General features: G+C 34.6%; 1 protein-coding gene across 1 annotated transcript; it reads left to right on the forward strand.

Annotated features, from left to right (window-relative positions):
- Nucleotides 1-3,983: 3,983 nt before the first annotated feature.
- LOC130325574 (mitochondrial chaperone BCS1) lies at nucleotides 3,984-15,333 on the forward strand (the record flags this gene model as incomplete). The annotated part of the gene is made up of 5 exons (XM_056553309.1): nucleotides 3,984-4,481; nucleotides 4,793-4,932; nucleotides 7,532-7,726; nucleotides 7,803-7,866; nucleotides 15,164-15,333. Coding segments are annotated over exons 1-5 (889 nt in total), but the record flags the coding sequence as incomplete, so codon positions are not given.
- Nucleotides 15,334-19,324: the final 3,991 nt, after the last annotated feature.

Below are 19,324 nucleotides of genomic sequence, written 5' to 3' on the forward strand. Positions count from 1 at the left end.
CACCATTATACATCATTATACATCACCATTATACATCATTATACATCATTATACATCTCCATTATACATCATTACACATCTCCATTACACATCACCATTATACATCTCCATTATACATCATTATACATCACCATTATACATCACCATTATACATCACCATTATACATCTCCATTATACATCACCATTATACATCACCATTATACATCATTATACATCACCATTATACATCACCATTACACATCACCATTATACATCACCATTATACATCTCCATTATACATCACCATTATACATCACCATTATACATCATTATACATCACCATTATACATCACCATTATACATCACCATTACACATCACCATTATACATCACCATTATACATCACCATTATACATCACCATTATACATCTCCATTATACATCATTATACATCTCCATTATACATCATCATTATACATCACCATTATACATCTCCATTATACATCACCATTATACATCACCATTATACATCACCATTATACATCATTATACATCACCATTATACATCTCCATTATACATCACCATTATACATCTCCATTACACATCACCATTATACATCATTACACATCACCATTATACATCACCATTATACATCTCCATTATACATCATTATACATCTCCATTATACATCATCATTATACATCACCATTATACATCTCCATTATACATCACCATTATACATCACCATTATACATCATTATACATCACCATTATACATCACCATTATACATCTCCATTATACATCATTATACATCTCCATTATACATCACCATTATACATCACCATTATACATCACCATTATACATCACCATTATACATCACCATTATACATCACCATTATACATCATTATACATCACCATTATACATCTCCATTACACATCACCATTATACATCATTACACATCACCATTATACATCACCATTATACATCTCCATTATACATCATTATACATCACCATTATACATCATCATTATACATCATCATTATACATCACCATTATACATCTCCATTATACATCACCATTATACATCATTATACATCACCATTATACATCTCCATTATACATCATCATTATACATCACCATTATACATCTCCATTATACATCACCATTATACATCACCATTATACATCACCATTATACATCATTATACATCATTATACATCACCATTATACATCATTATACATCTCCATTATACATCACCATTATACATCTCCATTATACATCATTATACATCTCCATTATACATCACCATTATACATCACCATTATACATCACCATTATACATCTCCATTATACATCATTATACATCTCCATTATACATCACCATTATACATCATTATACATCACCATTATACATCACCATTATACATCACCATTATACATCATTATACATCACCATTATACATCATTACACATCATTATACATCTCCATTATACATCACCATTATACATCATTATACATCTCCATTATACATCACCATTATACATCATTATACATCACCATTATACATCATTACACATCATTATACATCTCCATTATACATCACCATTATACATCATTATACATCACCATTATACATCATTATACATCACCATTATACATCACCATTATACATCTCCATTATACATCACCATTATACATCATTATACATCACCATTATACATCATTATACATCACCATTATACATCTCCATTATACATCATTATACATCTCCATTATACATCACCATTATACATCATTATACATCACCATTATACATCTCCATTATACATCACCATTATACATCTCCATTATACATCACCATTATACATCACCATTATACATCTCCATTATACATCACCATTTCACATCTCCATTATACATCACCATTATACATCACCATTATACATCTCCATTATACATCTCCATTATACATCTCCATTATACATCACCATTATACATCACCATTATACATCACCATTATACATCATTATACATCACCATTATACATCATTATACATCTCCATTATACATCATTATACATCATTACACATCACCATTATACATCACCATTATACATCATTATACATCACCATTATACATCACCATTATACATCTCCATTATACATCATTATACATCTCCATTATACATCACCATTATACATCACCATTATACATCACCATTATACATCTCCATTATACATCTCCATTATACATCACCATTATACATCACCATTATACATCATTATACATCTCCATTATACATCACCATTATACATCATTATACATCACCATTATACATCATTATACATCATTATACATCATTATACATCTCCATTATACATCACCATTATACATCACCATTATACATCTCCATTATACATCACCATTATACATCATCATTATACATCATCATTATACATCTCCATTATACATCACCATTATACATCACCATTATACATCATTATACATCACCATTATACATCATTATACATCACCATTATACATCACCATTATACATCACCATTATACATCATTATACATCACCATTATACATCACCATTATACATCACCATTATACATCACCATTATACATCACCATTATACATCATTATACATCACCATTATACATCATTATACATCACCATTATACACCATTATACATCTCCATTATACATCATTATACATCTCCATTATACATCTCCATTATACATCTCCATTATACATCACCATTATACATCACCATTATACATCTCCATTATACATCACCATTATACACCATTATACATCTCCATTATACATCATTATACATCTCCATTATACATCACCATTATACATCACCATTATACATCACCATTATACATCACCATTATACATCATTATACTTCACCATTATACATCACCATTATACATCTCCATTATACATCACCATTATACATCATTATACATCACCATTATACATCACCATTATACATCACCATTATACATCATTATACATCACCATTATACATCATTATACATCTCCATTATACACCATTATACATCTCCATTATACATCACCATTATACATCTCCATTATACATCACCATTATACATCACCATTATACATCATTATACATCACCATTATACATCATTATACATCACCATTATACATCTCCATTATACATCACCATTATACATCACCATTATACATCATTATACATCACCATTATACATCATTATACATCTCCATTATACACCATTATACATCTCCATTATACATCTCCATTATACATCACCATTATACATCATTATACATCACCATTATACATCTCCATTATACATCACCATTTCACATCTCCATTATACATCACCATTATACATCACCATTATACATCTCCATTATACATCACCATTATACATCTCCATTATACATCTCCATTATACATCATTATACATCTCCATTATACATCTCCATTATACATCACCATTATACATCTCCATTACACATCACCATTATACATCATTACACATCTCCATTATACATCACCATTATACATCACCATTATACATCTCCATTATACATCACCATTATACATCTCCATTATACATCTCCATTATACATCATTATACATCTCCATTATACATCTCCATTATACATCACCATTATACATCTCCATTATACATCACCATTATACATCTCCATTATACATCTCCATTATACATCATTATACATCTCCATTATACATCTCCATTATACATCTCCATTATACATCTCCATTATACATCACCATTTCACATCTCCATTATACATCATTATACATCACCATTATACATCTCCATTATACATCATTATACATCATTATACATCACCATTATACATCACCATTATACATCACCATTATACATCACCATTATACATCACCATTATACACCATTATACATCACCATTATACACCATTATACATCACCATTATACTTCACCATTATACACCATTATACATCACCATTATACTTCACCATTACACATCATTATACATCACCCTTACACATCACCCTGTATTACATCACCCTGTATTACATCACCCTGTATGATGACTCTTACCGTTCTCTCCCCACAGAGATAACGCTGCTCTGGTCTCCTCATCATCAGTCACAATGCCCTTCTCAGACTTCGTGGCGGCCCTGAAGGACAACCCTTACTTTGGGGCAGGGTTTGGTCTGGTTGGCGTGGGCACGGCGCTGGCATTAGCCCGTAAGAGTGCCCAGCTTGGAATGGTGGCCTTCCGGAGACATTACATGATAACACTGGAGGTCCCCAGCAAGGACAAGAGTTACCAATGGCTGCTGAGCTGGATCTCCCATCACGCCAAACGTACACAACATCTGAGCGTAGAGACCTCGTACCTGCAGCACGAGAGCGGCCGCATCAGCACCAAGTTTGACTTTGTGCCCAGCCCCGGGAATCACTTCATTTGGTGAGTACTTCCCCCGCAGAGACAATGTATTCCTCATCCAGACCTCCCCATCTCTGTGATATAATAGGCCATGTTCACACTGCAGCAGATTCCATAGTTACTATGGCTGAAAAAAGACATACGTCCATTCCCATTAATTACACTAGGATTCTGCTACAGAAATCCCGACTCCAGCCAAAAGAATCGCCGTCTATGGAGGTGGCGCACTTCTGAGCGGTCCGAGCGGGCGCCAGAAGAAAATGTGGACAATCAGCAAAAATTCCACCACGTGAACAGGGCCGTAGACTCCATCTTTGTTTCTTCTCTTTAAGGTACCGAAATAAGTGGATTCGTATAGAGAGAAATCGTGAGAAGCAAATGATCGACTTACACAGCGGGACCCCATGGGAGTCAGTCACGTTCACCGCAGTCGGGACTAATCGGGACCTTTTCTTCCACATTCTCCAAGAAGGTTCTGCCACGGACGTCCACGATACGATATGACACAATAAGATACTATACAATAATGTGATAGAACACGATACGATAGAATATGATACAATTTTATACAATACAATACGTTACAATTAGATACAGTAGGATACAATACAGTAAGATACGAAATAATGCGACAAAATATGCTACGAGGTAATACAATTCAATTAGATACGATAGAATATTATACGATACAATAAGATACAATAGAATACGATACCATGAAATACGATAGAATTAGATACGATAGAATACGATACCATGAAATACGATAGAATTAGATACGATAGAATACGATACCATGAAATACGATAGAATTAGATACGATAGAATACAATACGATACAATAAGATCCGATACAATTAGATAAGAGAATATTGTACGATACAAGATGCGATAGAATACAATAAGATACAATTGGATACAATAGAATACAATACCATACACCAAGATACGATAGAATATGATACAATACAATAAGATAAGACAGAATACGATACAATTAGATACGATAGAATGATACAATACGATAAGATATGATAGAATACAATAAGATACAATTAGATACGATAGAATACATTATGATACAATAAGATACTATAGAATATGATACAATTAGATACAATATAATATGATATGATACAATAATATACAATAGAATATGATACAATTAGATACAATATAATATGATACAATAAGATAAGACAGAATACAATGCGATACATTAAGATACGATAGAATATGATACAATAGAATATGATACAATTAGATCGATAGAATATGATACAATAGAATATGATACAATTAGATCGATAGAATATGATACAATTAGATACGATACAATTAGATCGATAGAATATGATACAATAGAATATGATACAATTAGATCGATAGAATATGATACAATAGAATATGATACAATTAGATCGATAGAATACAATACAATTAGATACGATACAATTAGATCGATAGAATATGATACAATAGAATATGATACAATTAGATACGATAGAATATGATTCAATAGAATATGATACAATTAGATCGATAGAATATGATACAATAGAATATGATACAATAGAATATGATACAATTAGATCGATAGAATATGATACAATTAGATCGATAGAATATGATACAATAGAATATGATACAATTAGATCGATAGAATATGATACAATAGAATATGATACAATTAGATCGATAGAATACAATACAATTAGATACGATACAATTAGATCGATAGAATACAATACAATTAGATACGATAGAATACGATACAATTAGATACGATAGAATACAATACAATTAGATACGATAGAATACAATAAAATAAGATACGATAGAATACAATACGATACAATTAGATACGATAGAATACAATAAAATAAGATATGATAGAATACAATACGATACAATTAGATACGATAGATTACGATAAAATTAGATACGATACAATTAGATATGATACAATAAGATAAGATAGAATACAATACAATTAGATACAATACAATTAGATACAATACAATTAGATATGATAGAATACAATAAAATAAGATACGATAGAATACAATACGATACAATTAGATACAACAAAAATTAGATACGATAGAATACAATATGATACAATTAGATACGATAGAATACAATATGATACAATTAGATACGATAGAATACAATATGATACAATTAGATACGATAGAATACGATACAATTAGATACGATAGAATACGATACAATTAGATACGATAGAATACAATACAATTAGATACGATAGAATACAATAAAATAAGATACGATAGAATACAATACAATTAGATACGATACAATTAGATACGATAGAATACAATAAAATAAGATACGATAGAATACAATACGATACAATTAAATACGATAGAATACGATAAAATTAGATACGATACAATTAGATATGATACAATGAGATACGATAGAATACAATACAATTAGATACAATACAATTAGATACGATAGAATACAATACGATACAATTAGATACGATAGAATACAATAAAATAAGATATGATAGAATACAATACGATACAATTAGATACGATAGAATACGATACAATTAGATACAATAGAATACAATACGATACAATGAGATACGATAGAATACAATACAATTAGATACGATACAATTAGATACGATACAATGAGATACGATAGAATACAATACGATACCATTAGATACGATAGAATACGATACAATTAGATACGATACAATGAGATACGATAGAATACAATACAATTAGATACGATACAATTAGATACGATAGAATACAATACAATTAGATACGATAGAATACAATAAAATAAGATATGATAGAATACAATACGATACAATTAGATACGATAGAATACGATACAATTAGATACAATAGAATACAATACGATACAATAGAATACAATACGATACAATTAGATATGATACAATTAGATACGATAGAATACAATACGATGCAATAGAATACAATATGATACAATGAGATATGATATAATACACTGCGACACCGCGCTGTAATGTTTCTTCTCTTCTCTATGTGTTTTCTCTATAGCCAAAGAACTCGCTCTGCGCCAGCAGGAAGGGAAGACGGTGATGTACACGGCGCTGGGGTCAGAATGGCGACCATTTGGTTTCCCTAGACGCAGACGACCCCTGACCTCTGTGGTGCTAGAAGAAGGCATCTCCGATAAAATTGTTCAGGATGTGAAGGGATTCATCGACAATCCGAAGTGGTACAGTGAGCGAGGTAAATCGGGACCATGGGGGCAGCATTGTCCTGCGGACCCCTGAGAAATATATTTAATCTTCATTATAAATCCTAGGAATCCCGTACAGACGAGGATATCTCCTATACGGCCCGCCGGGATGTGGGAAGAGCAGCTTCATGTAAGTCCATTATGATTGTTTGGTAACATTACCCATACAATATAGGGGCGTCCTGGAAAACACACATAAACGAATACTATAGGGCGGACTACATGACCCAGAACTCCTCTCCTACCCCTGCCGTATATACAGTACAATCTCCCAATAAGGGACACTCATGGTTAAAGAAACGTGTCCCCCACTGAGAGGTGTCCCCCACTGAGAGGTGTCCCCCACTGAGAGGTGTCCCCCACTGAGAGCTGTCCCCCACTGAGAGGTGTCCCCCACTGAGAGGTGTCCCCCACTGAGAGCTGTCCCCCACTGAGAGCTGTCCCCCACTGAGAGCTGTCCCCCACTGAGAGCTGTCCCCCACTGAGAGGTGTCCCCCACTGAGAGGTGTCCCCCACTGAGAGGTGTCCCCCACTGAGAGGTGTCCCCCACTGAGAGGTGTCCCCCACTGAGAGGTGTCCCCCACTGAGAGCTGTCCCCCACTGAGAGGTGTCCCCCACTGAGAGGTGTCCCCCACTGAGAGCTGTCCCCCACTGAGAGGTGTCCCCCACTGAGAGGTGTCCCCCACTGAGAGGTGTCCCCCACTGAGAGCTGTGAGATGAGCCATTATCCGTCTAATCCCAGATATTACTCTACTGACTATGATTTATTGGAGCCATTTATAGTCACATTTATCAGTTTATTGGATTAACCTAACTACTAACATTACCAATAATCCGTAATACTAGAGGAGTATAAGTGTATACTATATACTGTATAAGGGGGATAAGTGTATACTATATACTGTATAAGGGGGATAAGTGTATACTATATACTGTATAGGGAGTATAAGTGTATACTATATACTGTATAAGGGGGATAAGTGTATACTATATACTGTATAAGGGGGATAAGTGTATACTATATACTGTATAAGGGGTATAAGTGTATACTATATACTGTATAAGGGGGATAAGTGTATACTATATACTGTATAAGGGGGATAAGTGTATACTATATACTGTATAAGGGGGATAAGTGTATACTATATACTGTATAAGGGGGATAAGTGTATACTATATACTGTATAAGGGGGATAAGTGTATACTATATACTGTATAAGGGGGATAAGTGTATACTATATACTGTATAAGGGGGATAAGTGTATACTATATACTGTATAGGGAGTATAAGTGTATACTATATACTGTATAAGGGGGATAAGTGTATACTATATACTGTATAAGGGGTACAAGTGTATACTATATACTGTATAAGGGGTATAAGTGTATACTATATACTGTATAAGGGGGATAAGTGTATACTATATACTGTATAAGGGGGATAAGTGTATACTATATACTGTATAAGGGGGATAAGTGTATACTATATACTGTATAAGGGGTACAAGTGTATACTATATACTGTATAAGGGGTATAAGTGTATACTATATACTGTATAAGGGGTACAAGTGTATACTATATACTGTATAAGGGGTACAAGTGTATACTATATACTGTATAAGGGGGATAAGTGTATACTATATACTGTATAAGGGGTACAAGTGTATACTATATACTGTATAAGGGGGATAAGTGTATACTATATACTGTATAAGGGGTACAAGTGTATACTATATACTGTATAAGGGGGATAAGTGTATACTATATACTGTATAAGGGGTACAAGTGTATACTATATACTGTATAAGGGGGATAAGTGTATACTATATACTGTATAAGGGGGATAAGTGTATACTATATACTGTATAAGGGGGATAAGTGTATACTATATACTGTATAAGGGGGATAAGTGTATACTATATACTGTATAAGGGGGATAAGTGTATACTATATACTGTATAAGGGGTACAAGTGTATACTATATACTGTATAAGGGGGATAAGTGTATACTATATACTGTATAAGGGGGATAAGTGTATACTATATACTGTATAAGGGGGATAAGTGTATACTATATACTGTATAAGGGGGATAAGTGTATACTATATACTGTATAAGGGGTACAAGTGTATACTATATACTGTATAAGGGGGATAAGTGTATACTATATACTGTATAAGGGGTACAAGTGTATACTATATACTGTATAAGGGGGATAAGTGTATACTATATACTGTATAAGGGGTACAAGTGTATACTATATACTGTATAAGGGGGATAAGTGTATACTATATACTGTATAAGGGGTACAAGTGTATACTATATACTGTATAAGGGGGATAAGTGTATACTATATACTGTATAAGGGGGATAAGTGTATACTATATACTGTATAAGGGGGATAAGTGTATACTATATACTGTATAAGGGGGATAAGTGTATACTATATACTGTATAAGGGGGATAAGTGTATACTATATACTGTATAGGGGGTATAAGTGTATACTATATACTGTATAAGGGGGATAAGTGTATAATATATACTGTATAAGGGGTATAAGTGTATACTATATACTGTATAAGGGGTATAAGTGTATAATATATACTGTATAAGGGGGATAAGTGTATACTATATACTGTATAAGGGGGATAAGTGTATACTATATACTGTATAAGGGGTATAAGTGTATACTATATACTGTATAAGGGGGATAAGTGTATACTATATACTGTATAAGGGGGATAAGTGTATAATATATACTGTATAAGGGGGATAAGTGTATACTATGTACTGTATAAGGGGGATAAGTGTATACTATATACTGTATAAGGGGGATAAGTGTATAATATATACTGTATAAGGGGTATAAGTGTATACTATATACTGTATAAGGGGTATAAGTGTATAATATATACTGTATAAGGGGGATAAGTGTATACTATATACTGTATAAGGGGTACAAGTGTATACTATATACTGTATAAGGGGTACAAGTGTATACTATATACTGTATAAGGGGTACAAGTGTATAATATATACTGTATAAGGGGGATAAGTGTATACTATATACTGTATAAGGGGTACAAGTGTATACTATATACTGTATAAGGGGGATAAGTGTATACTATATACTGTATAAGGGGGATAAGTGTATACTATATACTGTATAAGGGGGATAAGTGTATACTATATACTGTATAAGGGGTACAAGTGTATACTATATACTGTATAAGGGGGATAAGTGTATACTATATACTGTATAAGGGGTACAAGTGTATACTATATACTGTATAAGGGGTACAAGTGTATACTATATACTGTATAAGGGGTACAAGTGTATACTATATACTGTATAAGGGGTACAAGTGTATACTATATACTGTATAAGGGGGATAAGTGTATACTATATACTGTATAAGGGGGATAAGTGTATACTATATACTGTATAAGGGGGATAAGTGTATACTATATACTGTATAAGGGGGATAAGTGTATACTATGTACTGTATAAGGGGTATAAGTGTATACTATATACTGTATAAGGGGGATAAGTGTATACTATATACTGTATAAGGGGGATAAGTGTATACTAAATACTGTATAAGGGGGATAAGTGTATACTATATACTGTATAAGGGGGATAAGTGTATACTATATACTGTATAAGGGGGATAAGTGTATACTATATACTGTATAAGGGGGATAAGTGTATACTATATACTGTATAAGGGGGATAAGTGTATACTATATACTGTATAAGGGGGATAAGTGTATACTATATACTGTATAAGGGGGATAAGTGTATACTATATACTGTATAAGGGGTATAAGTGTATACTATATACTGTATAAGGGGTATAAGTGTATACTATATACTGTATAAGGGGGATAAGTGTATACTATATACTGTATAGGGAGTATAAGTGTATACTATATACTGTATAGGGGGATAAGTGTATACTATATACTGTATAAGGGGGATAAGTGTATACTATATACTGTATAAGGGGGATAAGTGTATACTATATACTGTATAAGGGGGATAAGTGTATACTATATACTGTATAAGGGGGATAAGTGTATACTATATACTGTATAAGGGGGATAAGTGTATACTATATACTGTATAAGGGGTATAAGTGTATACTATATACTGTATAGGGAGTATAAGTGTATACTATATACTGTATAAGGGGGATAAGTGTATACTATATACTGTATAAGGGGTATAAGTGTATACTATATACTGTATAAGGGGGATAAGTGTATACTATATACTGTATAGGGAGTATAAGTGTATACTATATACTGTATAAGGGGGATAAGTGTATACTATATACTGTATAAGGGGGATAAGTGTATACTATATACTGTATAAGGGGGATAAGTGTATACTATATACTGTATAAGGGGGATAAGTGTATACTATATACTGTATAAGGGGGATAAGTGTATACTATATACTGTATAAGGGGGATAAGTGTATACTATATACTGTATAAGGGGTACAAGTGTATACTATATACTGTATAAGGGGGATAAGTGTATACTATATACTGTATAAGGGGGATAAGTGTATACTATATACTGTATAGGGAGTATAAGTGTATACTATATACTGTATAAGGGGGATAAGTGTATACTATATACTGTATAAGGGGTACAAGTGTATACTATATACTGTATAAGGGGGATAAGTGTATACTATATACTGTATAAGGGGGATAAGTGTATACTATATACTGTATAAGGGGTATAAGTGTATACTATATACTGTATAAGGGGGATAAGTGTATACTATATACTGTATAAGGGGGATAAGTGTATACTATATACTGTATAAGGGGGATAAGTGTATACTATATACTGTATAAGGGGGATAAGTGTATACTATATACTGTATAAGGGGGATAAGTGTATACTATATACTGTATAAGGGGTATAAGTGTATACTATATACTGTATAAGGGGTACAAGTGTATACTATATACTGTATAAGGGGTACAAGTGTATACTATATACTGTATAAGGGGTATAAGTGTATACTATATACTGTATAGGGAGTATAAGTGTATAATATATACTGTATAAGGGGGATAAGTGTATACTATATACTGTATAAGGGGTATAAGTGTATACTATATACTGTATAGGGAGTATAAGTGTATAATATATACTGTATAAGGGGGATAAGTGTATACTATATACTGTATAAGGGGGATAAGTGTATACTATATACTGTATAAGGGGTATAAGTGTATACTATATACTGTATAAGGGGGATAAGTGTATACTATATACTGTATAAGGGGTACAAGTGTATACTATATACTGTATAAGGGGGATAAGTGTATACTATATACTGTATAAGGGGGATAAGTGTATACTATATACTGTATAAGGGGGATAAGTGTATACTATATACTGTATAAGGGGTATAAGTGTATACTATATACTGTATAAGGGGTATAAGTGTATACTATATACTGTATAAGGGGGATAAGTGTATACTATATACTGTATAAGGGGGATAAGTGTATACTATATACTGTATAAGGGGGATAAGTGTATACTATATACTGTATAAGGGGTATAAGTGTATACTATATACTGTATAAGGGGGATAAGTGTATACTATATACTGTATAAGGGGTACAAGTGTATACTATATACTGTATAAGGGGGATAAGTGTATACTATATACTGTATAGGGGGTACAAGTGTATACTATATACTGTATAAGGGGTATAAGTGTATACTATATACTGTATAAGGGGGATAAGTGTATACTATATACTGTATAAGGGGGATAAGTGTATACTATATACTGTATAAGGGGTATAAGTGTATACTATATACTGTATAGGGAGTATAAGTGTATACTATATACTGTATAAGGGGGATAAGTGTATACTATATACTGTATAAGGGGTATAAGTGTATACTATATACTGTATAAGGGGGATAAGTGTATACTATATACTGTATAAGGGGGATAAGTGTATACTATATACTGTATAGGGGGTACAAGTGTATACTATATACTGTATAAGGGGTATAAGTGTATACTATGTACTGTATAAGGGGTATAAGTGTATACTATATACTGTATAGGGAGTATAAGTGTATACTATATACTGTATAAGGGGTACAAGTGTATACTATATACTGTATAAGGGGGATAAGTGTATAATATATACTGTATAAGGGGGATAAGTGTATACTATGTACTGTATAAGGGGTATAAGTGTATACTATATACTGTATAAGGGGTATAAGTGTATACTATGTACTGTATAAGGGGTATAAGTGTATACTATATACTGTATAGGGAGTATAAGTGTATACTATATACTGTATAAGGGGGATAAGTTTAGACATTGTATAATCAATGATGCAGTGATTGGTCGGGTGTTATACACATGTGATGGGACATTGTATGATGAATGATGCAGTGATTGGTCGGGTGTTATACACATGTGATTGGACGTTGAATGATGAATGATGCAGTGATTGGTCGGTTGTTATACACATGTGATCGGACATTGTATAATGCAGTGATTGGTCGGGTGTTATACACATGTGATGGGACATTGAATGATGCAGTGATTGGTCAGTTGTTATACGCATGTGATGGGACATTGAATGATGCAGTGATTGGTCGGGTGTTATACACATGTGATCGGACATTGTATGATGAATGATGCAGTGATTGGTCGGGTGTTATACACATGTGATCGGACATTGTATAATGCAGTGATTGGTCGGGTGTTATACACATGTGATGGGACATTGAATGATGCAGTGATTGGTCAGTTGTTATACGCATGTGATGGGACATTGAATGATGCAGTGATTGGTCGGGTGTTATACACATGTGATCGGACATTGTATGATGAATGATGCAGTGATTGGTCGGGTGTTATACACATGTGATGGGACATTGAATGATGAATGATGCAGTGATTGGTCGGGTGTTATACACATGTGATTGGACGTTGAATGATGAATGATGCAGTGATTGGTCGGGTGTTATACACATGTGATAGGACATTGTATGATGAATGATGCAGTGATTGGTCGGGTGTTATACACATGTGATTGGACGTTGAATGATGAATGATGCAGTGATTGGTCGGTTGTTATACACATGTGATCGGACATTGTATAATGCAGTGATTGGTCGGGTGTTATACACATGTGATGGGACATTGAATGATGCAGTGATTGGTCGGTTGTGATGCGCACAGTGATGATTTATCTGAACATGTGACAATCAGCTCCTATAAGAAGGGGTTTCCGGTCCGGCGGTCTTTAGCCTCACTCCCTTGATAATGTCAGCGCAGCTAAATATTGTATTTTAATAATCAGCAGCTATTACCGCCAGTGGGAAATACTGTAAACCCTCCATCTGTCTTCTCCCAGCACAGCCCTGGCCGGAGAGCTGGAGTACAGCATCTGCCTGATGAGCCTGAGTGACAACAGCCTGTCCGACGACCGCCTGAACCACCTCCTGAGCGTCGCTCCGCAGCAAAGCATCATTCTATTAGAGGACGTGGATGCTGCTTTTGTTAGTCGTGACCTGGCAAAGCAGAGTAAGTGTCCAGTACTGATCCTGAGTTATATCCTGTATTATACCCCAGAGCTGTACTCACTATTCTGCTGGTGAGGTCACTGTGTACATACATTACATTACTTATCCTGTACTGATCCTGAGTTATATCCTGTATTATACTCCAGAGCTGTACTCACTATTCTGCTGGTGAGGTCACTGTGTACATACATTACATTACTTATCCTGTACTGATCCTGAGTTATATCCTGTATTATACCCCAGAGCTGTACTCACTATTCTGCTGGTGAGATCACTGTGTACATACATTACATTACTTATCCTGTACTGATCCTGAGTTATATCCTGTACTATACCCCAGAGCTGTACTCACTATTCTGCTGGTGAGATCACTGTGTACATACATTACATTACTTATCCTGTACTGATCCTGAGTTATATCCTGTATTATACCCCAGAGCTGTACTCACTATTCTGCTGGTGAGATCACTGTGTACATACATTACATTACTTATCCTGTACTGATCCTGAGTTATATCCTGTATTATACTCCAGAGCTGTACTCACTATTCTGCTGGTGAGATCACTGTGTACATACATTACATTACTTATCCTGTACTGATCCTGAGTTATATCCTGTATTATACTCCAGAGCTGTACTCACTATTCTGCTGGTGAGGTCACTGTGTACATACATTACATTACTTATCCTATACTGATCCTGAGTTATATCCTGTATTATACTCCAGAGCTGCACTCACTATTCTGCTGGTGAGGTCACTGTGTACATACATTACATTACTTATCCTGTACTGATCCTGAGTTATATCCTGTATTATACTCCAGAGCTGTACTCACTATTCTGCTGGTGAGATCACTGTGTACATACATTACATTACTTATCCTGTACTGATCCTGAGTTATGTCCTGTATTATACCCCAGAGCTGTACTCACTATTCTGCTGGTGAGGTCACTGTGTACATACATTACATTACTTATCCTGTACTGATCCTGAGTTATATCCTGTATTATACTCCAGAGCTGCACTCACTATTCTGCTGGTGAGGTCACTGTGTACATACATTACATTACTTATCCTGTACTGATCCTGAGTTATATCCTGTATTATACTCCAGAGCTGTACTCACTATTCTGCTGGTGAGATCACTGTGTAAATACATTACATTACTTATCCTGTACTGATCCTGAGTTATATCCTGTATTATACTCCAGAGCTGTACTCACTATTCTGCTGGTGAGATCACTGTGTACATACATTACATTACTTATCCTGCACTGATCCTGAGTTATATCCTGTATTATACTCCAGAGCTGTACTCACTATTCTGCTGGTGAGGTCACTGTGTACATACATTACTTATCCTGTACTGATCCTGAGTTATATCCTGTATTATACTCCAGAGCTGTACTCACTATTCTGCTGGTGAGGTCACTGTGTACATACATTACATTACTTATTCTGTACTGATCCTGAGTTATATCCTGTATTATACTCCAGAGCTGTACTCACTATTCTGCTGGTGAGATCACTGTGTACATACATTACATTACTTATCCTGTACTGATCCTGAGTTATGTCCTGTATTATACCCCAGAGCTGTACTCACTATTCTGCTGGTGAGGTCACTGTGTATATACATTACATTACTTATCCTGTACTGATCCTGAGTTATATCCTGTATTATACTCCAGAGCTGCACTCACTATTCTGCTGGTGAGGTCACTGTGTACATACATTACATTACTTATCCTGTACTGATCCTGAGTTATATCCTGTATTATACTCCAGAGCTGTACTCACTACCACCTATTCTGCTGGTGAGATCACTGTGTAAATACATTACATTCTGTACTGATCCTGAGTTATATCCTGTATTATACTCCAGAGCTGTACTCACTATTCTGCTGGTGAGATCACTGTGTACATACATTACATTACTTATCCTGTACTGATCCTGAGTTATATCCTGTATTATACTCCAGAGCTGTACTCACTATTCTGCTGGTGAGATCACTGTGTACATACATTACATTACTTATCCTGCACTGATCCTGAGTTATATCCTGTATTATACTCCAGAGCTGTACTCACTATTCTGCTGGTGAGGTCACTGTGTACATACATTACTTATCCTGTACTGATCCTGAGTTATATCCTGTATTATACTCCAGAGCTGTACTCACTATTCTGCTGGTGAGGTCACTGTGTACATACATTACATTACTTATTCTGTAACTGATCCTGAGTTATATCCTGTATTATACTCCAGAGCTGTACTCACTATTCTGCTGGTGAGATCACTGTGTACATACATTACATTACTTATCCTGTACTGATCCTGAGTTATGTCCTGTATTATACCCCAGAGCTGTACTCACTATTCTGCTGGTGAGGTCACTGTGTATATACATTACATTACTTATCCTGTACTGATCCTGAGTTATATCCTGTATTATACTCCAGAGCTGCACTCACTATTCTGCTGGTGAGGTCACTGTGTACATACATTACATTACTTATCCTGTACTGATCCTGAGTTATATCCTGTATTATACTCCAGAGCTGTACTCACTATTCTGCTGGTGAGATCACTGTGTAAATACATTACATTACTTATCCTGTACTGATCCTGAGTTATATCCTGTATTATACTCCAGAGCTGTACTCACTATTCTGCTGGTGAGATCACTGTGTACATACATTACATTACTTATCCTGTACTGATCCTGAGTTATATCCTGTATTATACCCCAGAGCTGTACTCACTATTCTGCTGGTGAGGTCACTGTGTACATACATTACATTACTTATCCTGTACTGATCCTGAGTTATATCCTGTATTATACTCCAGAGCTGTACTCACTATTCTGCTGGTGAGGTCACTGTGTACATACATTACATTACTTATCCTGCACTGATCCTGAGTTATATCCTGTATTATACTCCAGAGCTGTACTCACTATTCTGCTGGTGATGTCACTGTGTACATACATTACTTATCCTGTACTGATCCTGAGTTATATCCTGTATTATACTCCAGAGCTGTACTCACTATTCTGCTGGTGAGGTCACTGTGTACATACATTACATTACTTATTCTGTACTGATCCTGATTTATATCCTGTATTATACTCCAGAGCTGTACTCACTATTCTGCTGGTGAGATCACTGTGTACATACATTACATTACTTATCCTGTACTGATCCTGAGTTATATCCTGTATTATACTCCAGAGCTGTACTCACTATTCTGCTGGTGAGATCACTGTGTACATACATTACATTACTTATCCTGTACTGATCCTGAGTTATATCCTGTATTATACTCCAGAGCTGTACTCACTATTCTGCTGGTGAGGTCACTGTGTACATACATTACATTACTTATTCTGTACTGATCCTGAGTTATATCCTGTATTATACCCCAGAGCTGTACTCACTATTCTGCTGGTGAGATCACTGTGTACATACATTACATTACTTATCCTGTACTGATCCTGAGTTATATCCTGTATTATACTCCAGAGCTGTACTCACTATTCTGCTGGTGAGGTCACTGTGTACATACATTACATTACTTATCCTGTACTGATCCTGAGTTATATCCTGTATTATACTCCAGAGCTGTACTCACTATTCTGCTGGGTGAGGTCACTGTGTACATACATTACTTATCCTGTACTGATCCTGAGTTATATCCTGTATTATACTCCAGAGCTGGACTCACTATTCTGCTGGTGAGATCACTGTGTACATACATTACATTACTTATTCTGTACTGATCCTGAGTTATATCCTGTATTATACTCCAGAGCTGTACTCACTATTCTGCTGGTGAGATCACTGTGTACATGACATTACATTACTTATCCTGTACTGATCCTGAGTTATATCCTGTATTATACTCCAGAGCTGTACTCACTATTCTGCTGGTGAGGTCACTGTGTACATACATTACATTACTGATCCTGTACTGATCCTGAGTTATAT

This window comes from Hyla sarda, unplaced genomic scaffold, assembly GCF_029499605.1.
Source record: "Hyla sarda isolate aHylSar1 unplaced genomic scaffold, aHylSar1.hap1 scaffold_2720, whole genome shotgun sequence".
In the NCBI taxonomy this organism is placed as follows: domain Eukaryota; kingdom Metazoa; phylum Chordata; class Amphibia; order Anura; family Hylidae; genus Hyla; species Hyla sarda.